The sequence below is a fragment of the Rattus rattus genome, chromosome 2, assembly GCF_011064425.1.
Source record: "Rattus rattus isolate New Zealand chromosome 2, Rrattus_CSIRO_v1, whole genome shotgun sequence".
In the NCBI taxonomy this organism is placed as follows: Eukaryota; Metazoa; Chordata; class Mammalia; order Rodentia; family Muridae; genus Rattus; species Rattus rattus.
Genome location: NC_046155.1, coordinates 29792629 through 29813416, shown reverse-complemented (window position 1 = coordinate 29813416; position 20788 = coordinate 29792629). Strand labels below are relative to the sequence as shown.

Here is a 20788-nt window from a genome sequence, read left to right as displayed (position 1 = left end):
AGGACTTCTTCAGATTCCTCTGGAGATCTGAGCTGTCTTCAAGTCTAGTGGGGGCATTTTAACAATTGGGAAAGGCAGATGTCTACAAGTGCTCCCACGCTCAGCATGTGTAGCTTGAAGTACAGTAATCTCATCAATTATTAAAGTCAGCCTTACCTCCTGACCAACCTAACCCTAGCTGATACCTTTTTGACTAGTTTTTTTTTTTTTCTTCTTAAGTATGCCTGCTCTTTACCATAGCAATAATCGCAATGTCCATGTCAGAATCTGTGGGCATAAGTGTTTTTGCAACCTACTTTTAATAAGGGTTCAACCTCTCCTCTAGCCTACCAGCCAACAGAAGCAGTGAAAGAGAAAAGTTAGTAGTATATGGGGGAAGTGGACCTGTTCAGCAATAGTTCTTTGGGGATGAGCTTGATCTTTGGCAACAGTTCAGTCCCATAGCAAACACCTAATACGAGGCAGCAGCTGCAGACCAGTCCCCCAGGCAGGCAGACACCAGACACGAACCAGCAGCTGAAAGATCCCCGAAGGGAGACCCTTACTCAAGTCTCGGGAAGTCGAGGATCCCAGACACACGAGAGACCATCTTGATGCAATACGCAGAGGCGAGCTTTATTATAGAGAGCTCTGGGCCGACATGTATCCCATGCAGGAGACAGAGGTATCAACCCTGAGTGGCTGGGAGAAGGACTTTTTAAAGGAAGAAGTCACAAGCCCCAGGAGATGAGGGAATGTCAAAAGGAAATACCAAAAATGTACAAGGGGAAACTCTCAAAAGTCACAGGATTGTTCTTAGGACTCTAGGGTTTAAATCAGGGGAAAGGTCAAGCCCTCATTCTCCTGAGAACAGATCTTGATTCCTGTCCTTTAGGGTAAATGTTTGTCAGAGTCGACGAGGCGTCTGGTTAGGCTTCGGCCCGGTTTCCTGGAATACTATCTGCAGGACACAATGGCTGGAACATTATCTGTAGGGCACAATGGGGGCTTGAACAAACATCACAGGTGTAGAACAGAACCCGTTACTCATTTACTCACATCCGGTGACATCCGTGACATCCAGAGGGTCAGTGAGTCTGTACCAGTCCTCCTGCATTTTTAACCATCTGTCTTCCTGAGTCAGGTCCTGTTGCTGAGTTTTGAGCTAGTTTAAAACTCTCATCTCTCACAGCTACAGACCAGTCCTTCCAGCAGGCAGACACCAGCTGAAGTTCAGTCCTAAAGAAACCACTAGGCTGCAGAAGCAGCAATCTGGCAGGAACCTCACGAGCAGTTCTTGGGCAAGTTTCCTTCAATGACAGCATTACGGCAAGTTGAGCTCAACAATGCTATTAAGGCAAACGTGTATCATTAGGGAAGAATTACAAGATGGAGCAAACCAAGCCAGTGCTCAGTGCTCATGCCCCACTGTCTGTGGGGTTATATTTATACTCCTTCATCAAGTGTCCTTTCACATGTTTGCTATAACCAAACATCCTTTCACCTGTGTCTGCCTCAGGAAAACATTCCTCCACATGACTGCATTAGCAAGACATCCTTTCACCCGTGTGCTCCAGCAAAACAACAACTTTCCAAAGAAAACTAGAAGTTTCCACCTCAAGAATCTCCAAGGGAAATATATAGAGGCTTGAAGTTTGAATTCAAGACCACAGTCTTAGGACTGGAGGAGAGAGGCATGTGATCCTATAAAAACTGCTCTAACTTTGTTAGCTCACCTCAGAGTGAAGCTGGTGTTACTTGTCCCAGTGTAGTTGGCTAACTGGAAAAGACTGTTTCTAGTCAGAGGAGACTAAGCCATGAGTTCTGATCACTCTAGTCCCCTCCTAGCTCTCAGAAAACAGATCACAGTAGCACCATGTCCTGAACCCTTCTCTGACCGTAAGCGAGCGCACTGCAGTGAAGGCCAGGACCCCATGCTTACCAGTGGGATTTGATCTCCTAGGTTCACATTTCCTTCATCAACAAGTAAGCCAATCCTACCTACAGTGTTTACAAGGATCTCCCCCTCCCTGAAGCCAGCTCTTTCGGTCCAGGCAGCAAAGCACTTGGAGCAATGAATTCAGAGCCTCGACCTAACTGCTAATGATACTGGTCTTTAGTGTCAGGATTACCAGTGCTTTAACGTTCATCCATTTCTGCGGAGATGTTTGTCCTCTGATTCAATGTGAGCCTCTCTGGATGGGGTAGACTCCTGCTGTTACCACACAGGTTTCTAGCATCATATGGTACTTCTGTCTGTAGCACAGGGCTCCCAGGGTTGCCTGCAGTTGATTGTGAGCCCAAGGAGTGGTCTTGAGAAGTAGGGCTAAATTTAATACCTCCTATTCCTTTAGTGTACGTTGTAATTTCTCTCTGGTGGACTCAGCCCAAACCTATTACCTCTGACCGGATAGTGTTAGAGGGACACTGAGGAGAATCTGTCCACATGGAAAACAGATTTGTCAGTGAGCGACAGTATGAGAGGCTTGAGGAAGCCTCCAATGAAATGGGCCCTGGGCCCCTCTGAAGGTGTGAATGAGATGCAAAGATATTGTGAAGCAGGGGGTGGGGGCGTAGCAAAATTCCTAACTGCCTCTTCCTTTAGAATTCATCTGTCTGAAAGGAGAACAGGGTATTTTTAACAATTGGGAAAGGCACAAACATTGTTTAGGGTCTCTCTCTTTTTTTTTTTTTTTGGTTGTGTTTAACCCTTTAATCTACCTCTGTCTTTGGTAGAAATAGTTCTGTCAATTTTACACTTATGATTCTAGTGACAAGAGAAATTTTAGGTGATTCATTGCCTTAACAATAAGTAAGAATCGTGTAGTGAAAAAGACATTCCTTTAAACAGCCTTAAGTTTTCTGTGATCCTTGGCAGCGCCTCAGAAAGCAGGTCTGAGGCTCACCGCTCTCACGCCATCCAATCAATAGTCCTGGGTTTTAAGAAGAACAACCTGTTCTTACTCTTTTCATTTTATAGCTCCACCCAGGAGAGTGACTCTGGTTGCATTTTGGGTGTGTTAAGTGTTAAGGGCATCAGGGCCATGAAGAGGAGCTGACACAATTACCCTTCAAAGCTCTGGAAAGGGAACCCTGACTAGGGAGGAGGGGTGGGGAGGAGGAGTGGGGAGGAGGAGTGGGAGGAGGGGGATTCCTAGTCTGGATTCCACTGCTGTGCAGAGCACTGTGACCAAAAGCTAGCCAGGGAAGAAAGGCTTTTGGCTTAAACATCCACATGATAGTCCATTGCTGAGGGAAGTCAGGACAGGAACCCGGAGGCAGGAGCTGATGCAGAGGCCACAAAAGAGTGCCACTTACTGCTTTGCTCAACCTACATTCCTACAGAACCAGAATCACCAGTCCAAGGGTAGCCCCACCCACAGTGAAGTGGACCTTCCCCATCAATCACTGATTAAGGAAGTGCCCTACAGTCTTCGTACAGCCCAGTTGAGTTTTTGTTTGTTTTTGTTTTTGGAGACAGGGTTTCTCTGTGTAGCCCAGGGTTTTCCTGAAACTTGCTGTGTAGACCAGGCTGGCCTCAAACTCACAGAGCTTCGCCTACAGAGGCATTTTTTTCTCAATTGATGTTCCTTCCCTCAGATGACTTTAGTGTGTGTCAAGCTGACATAAACTCTCCAGCACAGGATGAGAACAGACTTTCAGATCTGAAGAGGGACTCTACTGGGAGACAGCTGCCCGGGAGAGCATGACTAGAGCCTAAAGGAACGAGCCTTGAAGTCCTCAAGACAAAATGGTGTTCTGAGTTTGGGGAGATGGCGGGAGGTTCTGCACCCCGTTAGTTAGCCAGAGCTAGACAGAGGTAGCCACTAGACAGGCTCATTAGTTTACCTTGGAGTTGCAAGGAGGAGCTGAGCTGGCTTCTCTACTGTGGCCTGAGTGCAGTCACCTATCACTTCTTTATCCCCAGAGTCACATGAAGTGAGGGTTGGGTAGCCTGACTTCTGGCAGAGGGAGAGAAGCCAGCTAGAGGGTCTGTGATCCAAAAAGGTGGTCATAGGAAATGTGGTTTAAAACCTTTTCTCATAAGAGGCTAGGGTGCAGATCAGGTGGTAGATTGTTTGCCTAGCACACAGGAAGCCCAAGGTTCAATTCCCACCAACAGCCTGTAGTCCCAGCACACAGGAGGTAGTCGGGAGTACCAGCCTGGTCACAAGCTACATGAGACCTTGTCTCAATAATAACTAATGAGCTGACCAAAAAAATTAGGTAATTGATACATCGATATGAAAAAAATCACACTAGGCCTTGGTGGTGTATGCTTTTAATCTCAGCATTTGGAAGTCAGAAGCAGGCTTTGAGTTCAAGGCCAGCCTGGTCTACAAGAGTGGGTTCCAGGAAAACCAAAGCTACATGAAACCTTGTTTCAGAAAAGAAGAGAGAGAGAGAGAGAGAGAGAGAGAGAGAGAGAGAGAGAGAGAAAAAGAAGAAAGGAAGAAAAGAAAGAAGCAAGTAGTCACTGGAGAATCTCAGGCCCTTTGTAATTTACTCTGTATATTCTTTTGAGAGTTTGAAAACTCAAAAAACTAACAAAAACTAAATAGAGGATAAGGGAGATGGCTCGGTGGGTAGGGGAAAAGTGCTATGCAAGCCTGAAGGCTCCCTGGAGCTCTCCTCAATGTAACCTGTAACCCCAGCACTCCCACAGAGCATGGAAAGGAGGGACAGAACAGGCTGGACGTTTGCAGGCTAGCTAACCTAGAATACGCAGTACAGTGGCAGAAAGGACGGGCCCTGCTTTAAGTAAATTGAGGGCATTTAATACACAGACATCAACCCAACAAAAATTGCTTTTACTTTTTTAAAATCCTTCCACTACTTTCAAGCTTAGTGAAAACTAATTAACTTACCATCCATTATGAGTGTTGAAGTAAAATATAATTAGGACTACATAATAGGTATAGTTCAAGATAAAGACTCTTAGCAATGCTACATGGACTCAATAGGTTTTCTATATATATGTGTGTATACATGTGTAATGTGTGTGTACATTTGTGTATATATGTGTAGCGATAGTAATCATAGGAAAGAGGTCATGAATCTGTAGAAGAGTGGGGTAGGGATATGGATGAGGAAGGGAAGGGATGGAGTGATATAATTAACAGAACTCGTGTCTGAAGTTCTCAAAACCAAACTCTATAGTTTGACAAATACAGACATATATTTGTTCATTTTATTTTCTGCTGAGAAGATCACTTAGTTTGTAAGGTGCCTGCCACACGAGCCTGAGACTTTGGAACCCCAGAGTCCACGCATAATGGTAAGGTGTGGAAGCACATTAACTCCAGAACTGAGCAGTGAACACGGGTGGGTATTTGAGGCCCCCTGGCCAGTTAGCCAAACCAATGAACTCAGGGTTTGCTGAGAGACTGTCAAAAAAACCTACCCAACACTGACCTCAGTCCTCACAAATACATAATCACGGAGAGAGGGAAGTGGAGGGAGGAGAGAGAGAAACTTTACAATGCGTTATTATGGGGTCCCTTTAGAACACAGAGCACCGTGGTTAACATTGTCCAGCAGAGCATAGAACACATGAAACTCAAGATGGATGATCAAAATGTGAATGCTTCACTCCTTCTTTAAAAGGGGGAACAAGAATACCCTTGGCAGGGAATAGAGAGGCAAAGATTAAAACAGAGACTGAAGGAACACCCATTCAGAGCCTGCCCCACATGTGGCCCATACATATACAGCCACCCAATTATACAAGATGGATGAAGCAAAAGAAGTGCAGGCAGACAGGGAGCCGGATGTAGATCGATCCTGAGAGACACAGCCAGAATACAGCAAATACAGAGGCGAATGCCAGCAGCAAACCACTGAACTGAGAATAGGGACCCCCGTTGAAGGAATCAGAGAAAGAACTGGAAGAGCTTGAAGGGGCTCGAGACCCCATATGAACAACAATGCCAAGCAACCAGAGCTTCCAGGGACTAAGCCACTACCCAAAGACTATACATGGACTGACCCTTGGCTCCAACCTCATAGGTAGCAATGAATATCCTAGTAAGAGCACCAGTGGAAGGGGAAGCCCTGGGTCCTGCTAAGACTGAACCCCCAGTGAAGGTGATTGTTGCGGGGAGGCGGCAATGGGGGGAGGATGGGGAGGGTTAGGGAGGTTGGCCCGGAAACCGGGAAAGGGAATAACACTTGAAATGTAAATAAGAAATACTCAAGTTAATAAAAAAAATTAAAAAAAAAAAAAAAACGTTGTCCAGCAGAAGTAAGTTGTTTTAAACCTGTAACGGGATCCTTTCTGAACAGCCCATAACATCTGTGGCAATTCTGCACAGCTCACACTGGCCAATAGGTTGCTTTTAAAAGCTGAAGAGTAGTTTGAAAGCTAGCTGCGTTTCATTTAAGGAAGCAGGGGAAAGTCAGAAGAGGTGCTGCGTTGTTAAAAGTGCTCCCTGCTCCTTCAGAGAACTCATTTAGTTCCGGCACCCACATCAGGCAGCTCAAAGCCTCCTGTAACTCCGACTCCAGGGAATCCAACGGCTTCGGGCTTCAACAGGAATCAGCGTGCAAATGCACATACATAAATGTGGGCACACATAAAGATAAAAATTTCTTTGCAAATCAGAGGCTCCCTGGTCACCCAGGTGAGTTCACCCCTCAAAACAATGCTAACAATGATGAGTGAATGGCATTGCCACTGGGACAGATAATATACGTTGAGATGTTTATTGACGCTTTTCCAAGGTTAATACTTCTCACCATTCCTCGCCACCCTTCTGCTTGCCGTGCAAGAATTTAACCCTGGCCTGTTAGTATAGCTGTACATTCTATAGCATCCTAAAGCAAAACACGGGCATCTGCTCAGCCTTAAAGCGAAAGCGTGAAGGAAACTTTCAGAATTCTTAGCAGCTTCTCGGCTCTCAGGGTGAATATGGTGGTGGCGAGTGGTCTGACGAGAGCTTCTCATAGGCAGGTGGAGCGTTGGGAACCTGTGAGGAGGAGAGAGGAGCAGAGTGTAGACTTGGCAGCGGTGTGCATGGGGGGGGGGGAGGCAGCTTGCATTGCGTTTATGCTTTCCCTGTGGACTTCTAAACGTTCGTACAGATTTTTTCCTCCAACGGAGTAATTGTTAAATTTTACCAACTTGTATACTGAAATGTCGGAGGGAATAGAAAGAGACAAAGATAGTCCCAAAACTGAAAAGTGTATTTATGCTCAGATTGTCCCTCAGAATCTCCAAGTCCTAATGAAATAATTGGGTTTGTTTATTTAGCCATCTTGTTTATGGGGGCAGCACCGGCGCCATAGCCATGTGGATGTCGGGGGACCATTGCGGGGCGGGGGGGGGGGATTGGTTCTCTCCTTTTACCAGGTGGGTCTCAGGGACCAACCTCAAAGTTGTCAGGCCTAGCAGCCCTGAGGCAACTCACCTACCCATGGATTCTTGAATCCTGAGTACCACTCAACAAACGCTTCATCTTCACCACCTGGGTCCCTGTTAGTTGTGTCTAAAAGCACATGTAGGACTTGTAGGGGAGGGGCATCGATGATACACATCATTAAAAGGCAGAGTCAGAGAGACACATGGACCTACCAGCTGAGCACAGTGTGCCAATCATTCGGCTAAGGAGTTTTCTCCAGGGGAAAAACCAAGGCATAAAAACAGCACTTGCCCTAGCTCACAAACAGGAAGTCATGGCGCTGAGACACAGCCCCGCTGTCTGACTCCAGAATCAATGCTGTGCATTACTTTGCTATGCCTAAGGTACACGAGTGAACACAGCAGAAATGCATGCAAGTTCCATGCAGAACTTAAATGCCCAGTAACCTTTTCCCAACTAGTGTTTCAAGTGTTAAACACATCAGCTTTACAGGAGAAAATGGTCCCCTGTCTCTGACATGTAGGACTCTCATTGGCTATAAAATCTAAGTAAAAGAGGACACAGCTTTAAAAAAAACAAAACCGGGGTTGGGGATTTAGCTCAGTGGTAGAGCGCTTGCCTAGGAAGCGCAAGGCCCTGGGTTCGGTCCCCAGCTCTGAAAAAAAGAAAAGAAAAAAAAAATTTCCCATGTTTGTTTTTGTTTGTTTGTAAAATATACAAAACAGGAATTACCGTTCTGACATGAATGGGGGAGGGGCAGGTGTGTGGCTCGCATCCAAGGCCTCCTGCATGCAAAGCAAGGGCTCTATCATTGAGCTCAGATGCTAGTCCTAATCGTGAGGTAGGTCAGTAACAGTTTAGTGACACTGAGTAGACTCAAGATTATGCTTTAGTAGAAATCACTTTGTTTACTTGGGCTGAAAGCAGCGGACATGAAAGTGCCCGGATGCACGATGGCCACATACCACAGGTTGGTGGTTTTTTTCTTGAGAAGACAGTCGGCTGTCTTGGTGATCAAGACTCTCACATAAGCATCTTTCCCTGGAGGTATTTTGAGTACCAGCATGACGCCTTTTGTCCTGAAATATAACGTCATAAGAATGAATAAAATAATAATAACAACAACAACAACAACAATAATAATAATAATAATAATAATATAACTGAGTCTATTAAAGAAAAAGGAAACAACGGTTTGAAATGGATATTAAGGCTGGAGAAATGGTTCAGTGGCTAAGAGCACTGGCTACTCCTCCACCAGAAGACCCAGGTTCGATTCCCAACCCCACAAGGCAGTTCATAACCGTCTGTAACTCCAGTTTCAAGGGATTCTACACCCCACACAGACATACATGCAGACAAAACACACCAGAACACATGAAATGAAAATATATTTTTAAAAATCTATACAAATAAAAATGGGTATTAAGCTAGCTGCTTCCGCTTATTGGCTGGGCGTCCTCACACCACTCCTCACTCTGTTCATTCCAGTCCTGAGATCTGTAGTAGCTAGATGGTACAACCCACTTCTCGAGAGTTGTCAGGACTGACTGAAGGGCCGGGCACCACACTGTCACTAACTGTGGAAGAGGAGACTGGATCTACGAAGTGAACAGATGGGCTCGACAGACGTCTCAGTGGTGAAGAGCTTTCGCTGCTCTTACAAAGGACCCGGGTTTATTCCCAGCTCTGGCTTCATGGCTCACTCCTGCCTAACACTCCAGTTCCAGGGGATCCAGTGCCCTCTTCTGGCTTCTGCATACACGTGGTATACTTTCATACATGCATGCAGACATTCATAGGCAGCGTAGGAAATAGAATCTTAAAAAAAAAAAAAAGAAAGAATATAATATAAAGGAAAGGCTAGGCGTGACGCTATACTTGTATAATTCCGGCACCAGGAAAGCCAAAGCAAGGGGTCCATTAGTCTGAGCTGGCTTGGGCTACAGAATAAGAACTCCCTTAGAAAACGTAGGATGATGTCATACAGGTGAAGGCAGGTACAAGATAGAACGAGGTCTGTCATTGGACAAGAAGGAAGGATGGGCAGGAGGAGTTTTAGAAAGAGGAGGAGACTGGAAAGGAGGCAGAGGAAACCACAGAGAGAACATGGAGGCGGATGTTAAGACTCCTCTTTGCACATCTACAGGTTGTTGTGAATGTTCTTAAGGGATGGATGTGTACAGGGCTTTGTATGTCTAGGTGGACAATTATATCTTATCAATTGGATCAGAGGGTATTGTGTTGTGTGTTCTTTCATGTGGAGATTTAATTGAATTCAAGAGAGTGTGTGGTGGCTGGAGACGTGTGTGTCTGGCATGGTGGCAGCCTGCCTTGGGAACCAGATGAGGAGAGAGATTGTTGCCAGGCTCAGAGAGAAGCCATCAGCCGTGTGATACGGGATGGAGCAGAGCAGATGAGAGGCTTTGCTGACTGAGATGAAGAAGATATCTTGGGGCACTGCGGTGCCGGATCTAGTGCAGGACAAAAGACAGAATTTATTATAATTTTACAGCAACACGAAAAGAAATGAGAAAAGAAACCGACTTGTAAACTAAAAGAGACCATGTACTCCTCGAGTCAGTTTTAGTATTTTAGAGCAGCTGCAGGAAACAGCTAAGACACCGTGCTTGCCGCACCATGTCTCGCCTACAGCACACTTACCTGATACACAACTACACAAGGACCACACTTAGCTAAAATTCTTAGGCTAGAGATTGCTGGCCAGGCTTTCCAGGAGACCTGAACACCTCAAAACAAGGTTTTAGTGTTAACGCAAATAATATGGCCTGAGAAGGTGGCTCGGCCAGTAGAAGTTCTTCTAGTCTAATATCTGGAACTCATACAGAAGGCCAAACACTGCAGCGTGCATCCGTAGCCCCCAGTGCCCCTGCAGTGAGATGGTACACAGAGGCAGGAGAGTCATCCAGAGGCTCACTGTCCAATTAGCCTGAAACACACAGAGCTCAGGCAGGAACAAGAGATCACCTGTCTCAACAAAGTGGGAGGTAAGAGCTGACTCCCAGTGTTCTCTACCCCCACATGGACGACATGGCTGTGGTGTGCCGGCCACCACTCACCCATGCACACCCACACCACGCAAGATGGAGCCTTTCCTCCTCCTTTTACATTGGAGGTACCGAGGGGCAGAATCCATCTCGATCTTACAGAAAGTCGGAAACTCTGACTCCCTGATTTATAGGTAGGATAAATTTACACGTAGGAAACTGGTTACGTGTTGCATAGAAGGTCACGCTGGAATCGTATCACCCGACCAGTACAGTCAGCGTCTGCACAGGCAGCCACACTCTTTGTCTTCTTGAACTTGAAGGATTCAAGAGGAGGGGAATCGTTGTCAGGTGAACAATTGTGAGTTGGGTAGAAAATGAGTCCCAACACGCTAACCTGAAACACCTGCTCATTGTGGTTTTGACACAAATGAACTTCTATTCTTTAAATGGAGAGATGGGGCTGGAGAGGTGGCCCTGCAGCTGGGAGCATTATTTAGAGAAGTCCTAAATTCCACTTCCATTTCCAGAACCTACATTTGCTGGTTCACAACTGTCTGTACCTCCAACCCCAGGAAGACCCTCTTCTGGCCTCTATGGACAACAGGCCCTCTCATGCACATACTGACCAACACACACACACACACACACACACACACAACACACACACACACACACACACACACACACACACACACACACATACACACACACACACACACACACACACATACACACACACACACACACACACACACACACACATACACACACACACACACACACACACACACACACACACACACACACACACACACACATACACACACACATACACACATACACACATACACACACATACACACACATATACACACACATACACACACATACACACATACACACACATACACACACAATTTAAAATATGAAATTTAAAAATGAAGAAAAGCTAAATAAAAACTAATAAACATTTGCTGCCACGTTTTTGCCATGACTAGACGTTGTGTTTTATAAAACATCAGCAGAGCACCTGGGCGGGACCATGCTGAAGCATTCCCCCTGAGAAGTCAAGCCATGAGACAGACCTAATATAAAGCTTTATTGGCAGGAAGGGACAGGGGGGAGAGAAAGGGAAGGGCAGAGAGGAGGAGGGGGTGAGGGAGAGGGGGAGTGGAGGGGAGGGGGAGAGGAAGAGAGAAAGGCCAGCGGAGGGGGAGAGAGAGGAGAGGAAGAAAGAGGAGAGGAAAGGAAAGGAGAGGAGAGGAGAGGAGAGGAGAGGAGAGGAGAGGAAAGGAGAGGATGGAGGGAGGGAGGGAGGGAGGGAGAGAGAGAGAGAGAGAGAGAGAGAGAGAGAGAGAGAGAGAGAGAGAGAATAGTTTGAGGGGGGAGGGGGAGAAACAAGCCATTCTTATATACTAGCCTGGTACCTGGTTGTTGCTAGGTAACTGTTGGTCAGAGCCTAGAGGAAATGCTAACATTAGATTTAGAATAGAGCCAGTGAGGTTTGGAAAAATTAATATCTGAGGTTACAAAGCAAGTCAGTGGTGAACAATGAAGCTAAATCCTGGTGCCCTGCAACCTTGTGACTTCTACTTTATTTTGATATAGCCCTGGTCATCTTGGAACTTGCTCTGTAGAACTGGCTGGTCTCAAACAGAGATCGACCTGCCTCTGCTTCCCAGGTATGGGGATTAAAAAAGCTTGTTGCCACTACCAGGCCCATGTGACGTTTATGTGCCTGTTTTCTAAAGGGGATGATGAAGGGGAAGACCAACTAGTAAATAACCAAGTGCAAGGAGTGTCACCACTCCCTGCCAGAGGGACACGTGTGGAACTGAATGGCAGAAGCTAAAGTCCTTCCCCTACTCAGCATGCATAGTGGCAGGTATCCTGTGGACAGGGGTTCTAGGCTTAAGGCTATCCTCGGTTTTCCCACAGGTTACTTGGAGCACACTTTAGTATGAACTCACTAGAGGACTCTGCTTGGTGACGTGTGGGTTCCAAGGTGCCTTGCCTCTTTGGATTACATTCTGAACCCTCTACTGAAAAAGCACAATTAGAGAAATTGAGATACAGAGAGAGCGTTTTTCCTGGCAAAGAAGCTCTGGAACTGGGACAGTAGACAGTGGGCACTCAATCAATGAATGATCTGGGCTTGGGAGGCAGCCTGGGCTCAGGGCTGAAACTTGGGGTTCTCCAGGCAGAGTTTGGATGGCTTCCGAGAAGCTTGAGCTGCGACCTTTCTGGGGGAGTGGTGTTGTTCCCTTCCTCCAGAGAGGACAGAGCAAAGGTTTTCTGCAGTCTTGGGAAGTGTGGGTCAGAATCTGAGAGAGTTCACACTCCTAAAAGTTTTGGTCTACGTTGCCATATTTTTCCCGCCAGACCTCAATGCTTTGTTTTTTGTTTTTTGTTTTTTTAGCACAGTTTTGCTATCTCTATGACAACACATTTTGTTGATTTTATGATAATCTAATGTTGAATTGACATGGTTGAAAGCCTGTTTGGGGATTGGGAGGGATACTTTATCCTTATTTTTTTTTTAACAGGTTCTTCCTGGTAGTCTGTGGTAGCCTGAACTCTACCCTTTTAAGTGCTAGAATTACACATAGGTGCCACCATACCTAGCTAGTGGCTTGATCGATTGCTTGATTGATGACTGATTGATGAATGTCTATAATGTCTGGTGTCTTGCCAGAATGAGTATCTACGCACCATGTGCATTCCTGGTGACTCTGCAGACCAGAAGAGGTTGACAGATTCTCTGAGACTGCAGTTTCGGAGGGCTGTGAGCCACCGTGTGGTTGCTGGGAACTGAACGTGGGTCCTGTGGAAGATCAGCCGGTGCGCTTAGCTGCTGAGCCACCCTTCCCATTCAGTGGCTTCCGCCTTTGAAGATTTGTTTTTACTGGGCAGCACTTGGTTTCCCTTGGAGATCACATTTAAATTTTCCTACCTTGCTATGCCTTGCTGGCCTCAAAACACCCAGACTTTGTTTTGAAAACTAGACAAACATTCAGGTCTTTAAGGCTCCCTTCCTAATGTCAGTGCTATGTCAAGTTAACAAGTGGTCCTTACAGGACCAATAGATAGATAGACGGATGAGGGAAGAGTATTCAGTGGCACCTTACGCTGTGGGGGAGGATGTTTTTCTCGTGCTGGTGTGATTATCAGTAAGATGCCAGAGATCATGGGCTACTTAGTATGACAGAGATAAAGAATTCAGCCGGGACCCAACCCAGCAGGGAAGCGCTGACAAGCTGAGCTTGATCCCAAACCACCACAGGGTGAAAGGAGAGAACCAACTCCAAAATGTTGTCCTCTCGTCTCCACGACCCACCATGGCATGTGCACACACATGCACATACATACACCGGCATCCCCAGAAGTTCAGAGGAAAGTTCAGAAGAGACCGTTACCCACCGTCAAGGTTCTGTATCCACTTCGTCTTCTGCAATACCAGCAGCCGATTAGCAGAGCAATCCCCAGGGCTACAACCAGGATACCAATCCCTGCGGCCCTGGACCAGGAGACAGACATGTCCAACACAGCTCAAAAACATCACTCCAGACCTGGATGAGGCAGTAACCAACCGTCTTCCTTTTCATGGTCCAGGAAAACATCTTCTAGTCTCCAAATAGTCTAACCTTTACACAAGGTATCTGACCAGACCTACAGCGCCAGCAACCAAGGACAGGGCCTAGTTTAGGAGCCTCTAAGTGTGGCGTACCCAAGTCCCAACTAGAAGGGCTGCCCGGGCATCTGACCCTCGTGTGGACAGTTTATTTTCTGAAGTAGAATAATCTTTTCTTCTCAGCATGGCTTTGTTTAAAGCATGTTTCCCAACTCGGGTCAGATAAAAACTAGAAGAGAACACTGATCCAGTCAGGGCTGTGCTATCCAGTCATGATAATTCTCATATTAACTCTGTAGCATAGAGACCATTATCACCTCTGCTTCACAGTGGAAGAAATAAATTCAGAGGGCTTGCCACCCAGAGCTACCACGAGTCTGAGACAGGGTGTGAGCATGACGCTATCCCTGCCCCAAACTCGGCTCTGCTCTGACCCCCTGTGGTGTCAGCCGGAGTCCGAGATAGACCTGGTGCAGAGTGATACCTTCACTATCCATGTTTCTGGTCCTGAGCATCGGGACACTGTTTTGAGGCTCTAAGCCAGTCACTTGTGTCCTGTGTCCAGCGACCCCTGGGAAGCCCCAGGAACAGAGCTTGGTGTATGCATTCCTGCACAGCACTGCCAGTCAGGGGAGAGCTGCCAGACACTCTAGTGTGAACAGCGCTGAGGACTGGACACTGTCTGTGACCGTGAACTTGCCAGACGGTGTGTAGATTGAGTGGCTGCAGGGGTACAGTGGGGAATTCTTCCAGTAACATCTACCACCTTACCACCATCTCAAGCCTGTCAAGCGATCAAATGTGTCCTGTCCAACTTCATCTGAGATGGAGAGACCTGGAGGATGGCCATTCCACAGGGAAGTTCTGCCCTGATCCTGTAGGACAATCCCTTACTGTAGTCGCAGCGGCCCCAGGAACCTTTGTAGAACTGAACTGCATGGTCCAAGCTTCCTGATCCCAGGAGCTGGAACCCCCTCTGAGCACCGTTTTGTGCCAGGCCCTGTGCAGCAAACCTCCGAGCCAGGGATAATTCATTTTACAGATGCTGTCAGATGCTCAGGGCTCCAGTCAGTATGTAGAAGAACCAGAGGAGTAAATGGTCCTAGACAGCCATCATGGGAGCTCTGGGATTCAGGATAGACCTACATCCTCTGTCCAGTGCTTTCCTGGAAGAACCGTCTCCTGAGGTAAAACTGTCACAGAGAGTGCCCAATGGCTCTTATGACTGAAGGCAGCTGACACAATCCCCAGCATGCTCGTGCTCTAGGTTCACCCTGTACTCTCTCTTTGAGCATCTTGACACAGACAGCTGTGTTCCAGATCTTTATGCACTGTCACGCTGTACTTACAACACACACACAAGTGACCGAAAGCATAAACCATCAAAGAATTCCAGACACGCCACAGGAAGCTGCTGCATAGCCTAGCGGGCTCCCAGTCACCCTGACACCTGGGGCAGTCACATGAGATGAAATTAGAATGCAGACCCTCGGGCGGCACTCTTGGCAGCACCTCGGAATCTGGGTTTAGGCAAGCCGCCTGTATGATTTATTCCCACACAAGTCTGAAAAAGCCCCTGTCTACTGAGGCTTCAGAGGGAGCTAACAGCCAACAGTGGGCAGCCCTTTTTTGACTGACTATGGGAATTCACTTTTTATTATTACTCTTCCTCATACCACTGGCAGATTTCAAAGGAGGAGAAATATCCTCCGAGAATCTCAGAGATGTATTTCATCAATACAGATGCCTCTGCTCCCCTACATCCGACCCTCCTGTTTAAACAGGGCGGCCAGATGACCCAGGGCCCTTCAGGGTGAGTCCTGGTATTGATGGCCTTGTGCGGTGATCTTCTTACATTCTTCACTGGCCTCCTTCGTTACCCTGCTGAAAATCATGTACCAGGCTTCAAGTACTGCACGGCTGTTTCCTTCATGACTGAGGTAAAAAGCGACACCGTACTGTGCTGGGGCCTCTGGTGATGCTGGCGGAAATGAAGGCATCCCTGTATGCAGATTGAGCTGGAGTTTTTCTCCCACTGGAACCCAGAGGTGCTGGAACCCAGGACCTCTCTGTTCTCTCAGGAAAGATACCATAGTACTGGCTGCCGCTGAGTAAGCACTTTGGTCAGGGTGTTAAAAAGAAAGCACAAGCCTTCAAGTGAGGGGGTTAGAGGGTGGTGGTGGTGACGGTGAGGAGAAAGGAGGAGGAGGAAGTGGAGGAGGAGGAAGGAGGAGAGGTGTGTGTGTGTGTGTGTGTGTGTGTGTGTGTGTGTGTGTGTAATATGCTGTATATGATGGTACTAAGTAAGTCTCAGGTGCCCTTTATAAGCTGTTGTCCCCAACTCCAAACCTATTTCCCTATGCCCTGCTTTGGGGCTGCAAGCCCAGTGTCTTCTTTGCCCCCACAGTGTCTAGAGTCTCTGCACAGCCTGCTTCCCACTCTGTTCTGCATCGCCTCATCGCAGCTCTTCACAATGTTAGTCCGGTCAGTTGCCAGCTGTGGGAGCCACTACCGGCTTCACCAGCCGAGAGTGTTGGCTACACACCACAGAGGAAGACTCAGCTTCAGCCTACTGAGCTGACAACACCCGCCTCCGGCTTCTGGCTGGCAGTTAGAGATACCGGTCTCTCCTCCCGGCGAATGAGACTGTGCAAACATTTGCCTTCTTTAACGCGCCAGCTTAGTGCTTCGTAGGCAAACAGACCTGTATTAAATCCCAACATCACCACATCCTGCTGCATATCTCCTAGTTTCTCTAAGCTGTTCCCACACACAGCACAGCAGGCAGATGTGGGCATCATGGTGTGGGGGATAGAGAGATTGGGATTCTTGGAAAACAATGGCCCCAGCCTTCCCTTGGTTTCTCACTTTCTGATGGGGAAACACAAAGAGGATGGCGTAGCATCCTCACTTAAACAGAGGTGATGTGCAGGGGCGACAAACAGAAAGAAGGGAACTGACAGGCTAAGTAAGACTCCTGGACTACTGAGAGAGAACAAAAATTCTACTTTAAGAAGAGTCTGTGGTATCATCTAAAGATGCGGAAACAATGCCATGCACAATGTATCTCCTACCTAAATAGAATGTTGTGGCGACAATTTACTACAATGTATCGCTTCCCCTGCCCCCATCCCCAACTGGCTCTGCTGTGGAGTGGGAAATCCCCCGGGAAATGCTCCCGCTGGACTCCATTGATGATACCTTATTTGCTGACTGACGGTGTAAGATTTCCCAGCAACTCTACAAGCGGAGCAGATCTGCAGGGGTTCTGAGCTGATGACTCAAAGACTGTCTAAAGCATGGGTTGTCAACCTGTGGGTCACAACCTCCCCATCCCCCAGAGATTGACCAACCTTTTCACGGAAGTGGCATATCAGATATCCTACATATGAGATATTTACATTACGATTCATAACAGTAACAAATTTACAGTTATAATGTAGCAATGGAAATAATTTTATGGTGGGGGGTGGTCACTACAACATGAGGAACTAATATAGTGTCAGCATTAGGAATGGTAAGAACCACGGCTCTAAATGAAAACCTGTCTGGAGTCCCTGCTCTGGTTCAGCTCAGAACACACCCTTGCCCCCTCTGGCTCCTGCAGAGTGTGTCCTGTGTTGCCCCAAGGGTACTTACATGTGCTGATGACTCCCTGTCTAACTCCCTGGACTCTAGACATTTTCAGAGATACGGAACAGTATCTCTGAGTCTTCTAGTTCTTAGAAGTAATGATTGCATAAATACTTAATACTAATTAACCCTTTCTGTAGGATGGAGCTCTCGTGCAAAAGTCATGGCCACCATCTTCCTCCTGGAGCCTGCATGCAGGCTGAGACCCACACCAGTGCCCCTCACCCACACTGGCTCTTTAGCGGCTCAACTCTGTCTACACAGCGCCTGCAGGAGTCTTGAGAATTGATGAGTCGGCTTGAGGAAGGAGGTGTCCAAGTCCTGGACAGATGTTTCCCAACTTGGGAACTAACAACCAAGACCCAAGAACTCGGTCAAAAATAGCAATATCTAACTTTTCTCACTTGTATCGCACCAACTGTTTGGCCCCAGAGAATTGTGAGTAAGACATTGTAGGACCTCCAGGTCTCTTGCTGGTGGCAGTGATTTTACTCTTTGAGGAAATTAAATGCTACAGAAAGTTACAGATGGCCACGTCCCGGTAGAAATCAGTAGGTCGTGTCTGCAAATGGCAAACTGGAAACCCCAGAGGTTTGTTCTATAACTTACTCTTCGGCGGTGACGTAAGAGTGGCTGTGCCCCTTCCTGGGATAACCGAAGTGAACTTCTTCTCGGGGCATTGTGTCTCAGAGCACAGGACACCTAAAGGAAGGGCACATGGGCATTGCTTAGTGTCCAAAACATCCTCACACATCTCACAAAAACACAGAGACTGTTCCCAGGATGGGTATCAGCTAGTCAGCCCTCTGCATCCACCCTGTGGGGATTCCCATATCCTCTCATTAATTCTAAGAGCTTCGAAATAGTTTAGGCTCTGACACCTACTTATGGGAACACCAAGTTCTAAGAAAAGACTACGAAAGAAACAACGCTTTAAAATTGAGTTATCAGGTGGGGTGTGTCTTCCCTGGCCTTCAGTTTGACTCTATAAAAATCTAGAGAGAGGATTTTAGTCATTTTGTCTTGGCCTTTGCTGGCCTAGAGCATCAGTGGGTAAAACAAGAGGTGGGGCTGGAAGGGAGAGTCAGATGTAGGCTACGTGAGCCTGGCAAACTGACTTACCAGGGTGTGAGCCCTAGAAACCCTGGTGCAGGGTGGAAGAACACTTTTATGGCATTGTCTGTTAGAGACACACACACACACACACACACACACACACACACACACACTGTGTGTGATAATTTTTTAAAAAATAAAAGAAGCTTCGGTCCTCAGCTCCAAATAAATAAATAAATAAATAAATAAATAAATAAATAAATAAAAGAAGCTGAGTGGAGGTGGCACACACCTTTAATCACAGCACTTTCGAGGCAGAGCCAGAGGCAGGCGAATCTCTGAGTTTGAGGCCAGCCTGGTCTACAGAGTGAGTTCCAGGACAGCCAAGACTACACAGAGAAACCCTATCTCAAAAAACAAAAACAAACAACAACAATAAACAACAACAACAACACACAACACACACACACACACACACACACACACACACACACACAGAAGTTGACAGTGTTCAATGAGAAGTGTTTCTCAGGGCACCCAGCCCATACCTGGCCAGGGTGTATGTGACAGTGACAGAGCACATCTTCCAAACCCACTTTGAACAAGGAACCCTGTTGTTGGCCAAGTACACATCACCCAAGACAGACTGAGGAAGCCAGGACCTCCGTTGATCTATCCAGTCTCACAGCTAGGAATTGAAAAACTTTTCTTTTTTTCTTTTTCTTTCTTTCTTTCGTCTTTCTTTCTTTCTTTCCTTCTTTTTTTTTTTGTTTGTTTTTGTTTTTGTTTTTTTGACAGTCTTAGTGCACTCCTCTGGCTGTCTCAGAACACAATGTGTAGACTAGGCTGGCCTTGAATTTGTATAGATCTGTGTGCTTCTGCTTCCCAGGTACTGGAATTAATTAAAGGTGTGTGCCACTACGCCCAAACCAAAAAACACTTTTCACAAACCCAAAGTGTGCATAAATGGATGATAACAAGAATCTCATGGACTTCAGTGAGCTCAGTGAAAGACAATAACAGAAGCTTCAGCCCTTGTCATTGTGGTTGGGTTTTTGCTTTGCTTGTTTGTTTTTATTATGATTGCTACTGTTATTATAAATTTTAAGGGTCTACCCCCATGGAATTTCATTAATTAGCTCCAATTTGAAGAACAGGGATAATAGGAGGGCAAAACCACGATTCCCTTGAGCCCAGAATGTGACTCCTTCCACAGGGGACATTCTGCATGCAATCCGCCTTTCCTGGGTGTAAAAAGGAAACGCAGTTGAACTTCAGGATCACCCCAGGTGGGCAGGGTAAGGTGAGCCCTGAGTTGACAGACAAGAGACTGAATTAACTCTGCATTAACTGTTTCTGTGCCTATCCACCTCAAGCTCAGCGCCTTTCAGACAGTTACAGGATAAGTGTGCCTCGCCCCAGCAAAGCCAACAGAAGTCCTTTGGTTGACAGATTAGTTGTAGTATAAAGGGGCTCCTGTCACCACCAGCCCACACATCGATGTCCTTGGCAACCTTGGAGGAATGAGAAAGAATCTAAAAGACTTTAAACTCCAAAGGTGAGACTGTTACAAACATGGAAACTCTGCAGCCACTCGAACTTCGATAAGACTCTGCGGGCAGAGGCATCCACCAAGCCCTTTTTTGAAAGAACAGGACAGTGTACCATTAATAAGAAGCCAGCGTTCTTACCTTCCTTGAGGCGCAGTCCTCCCTGCTGACTGACGGACTGTGTGTATGTGAAGACGGCTTCTCTGGCTGTTAATCTTAAAAAAAAAAATTTTTTTTTTCCATTCTGGATCTTGAGTCTCATGATAGTCATGAGTTTTGGATTCCTAATGGGTTGTCTGTGACTGCTTGTTTGGCATGAAAGAAACCAACATCGTTCTACCCTTTAGGGGAAAAAAAAAAAAAAAAAAAGAACACAGCCCTTGATGGCCTGTGCTTTCCCCAGCCCCAACTCTTTGCCCCAGGCAAGCCATTCCATTTTAAGTTGCCAGGTAAATCACAGGGTACCCAGTTCAACTTACATTTCAGATAAACAAGTGTTTTTGTTATGTGCCTAATGTAATGCTTCTACTTTAAAAATTCCTCCTCTGTGGAATGCTCAGCTCTAAG

General features: G+C 46.6%; 1 protein-coding gene across 1 annotated transcript; it reads right to left on the bottom strand.

Moving 5' to 3' along the window:
• Positions 1 to 6670: 6670 nt before the first annotated feature.
• Positions 6671 to 20532, bottom strand: Mlana (melan-A). Its single transcript, XM_032895468.1, has 5 exons — positions 20363 to 20532; positions 18225 to 18317; positions 13772 to 13868; positions 8306 to 8419; positions 6671 to 6947 (listed from the first exon to the last, which is right to left on the bottom strand). Exons 2-5 carry the CDS (start codon positions 18293 to 18295, stop codon positions 6879 to 6881), a joined length of 351 nt encoding a protein of 116 aa, XP_032751359.1. The 5' UTR covers positions 18296 to 18317; positions 20363 to 20532; the 3' UTR covers positions 6671 to 6878.
• Between the last annotated feature and the right edge of the window lie 256 nt (positions 20533 to 20788).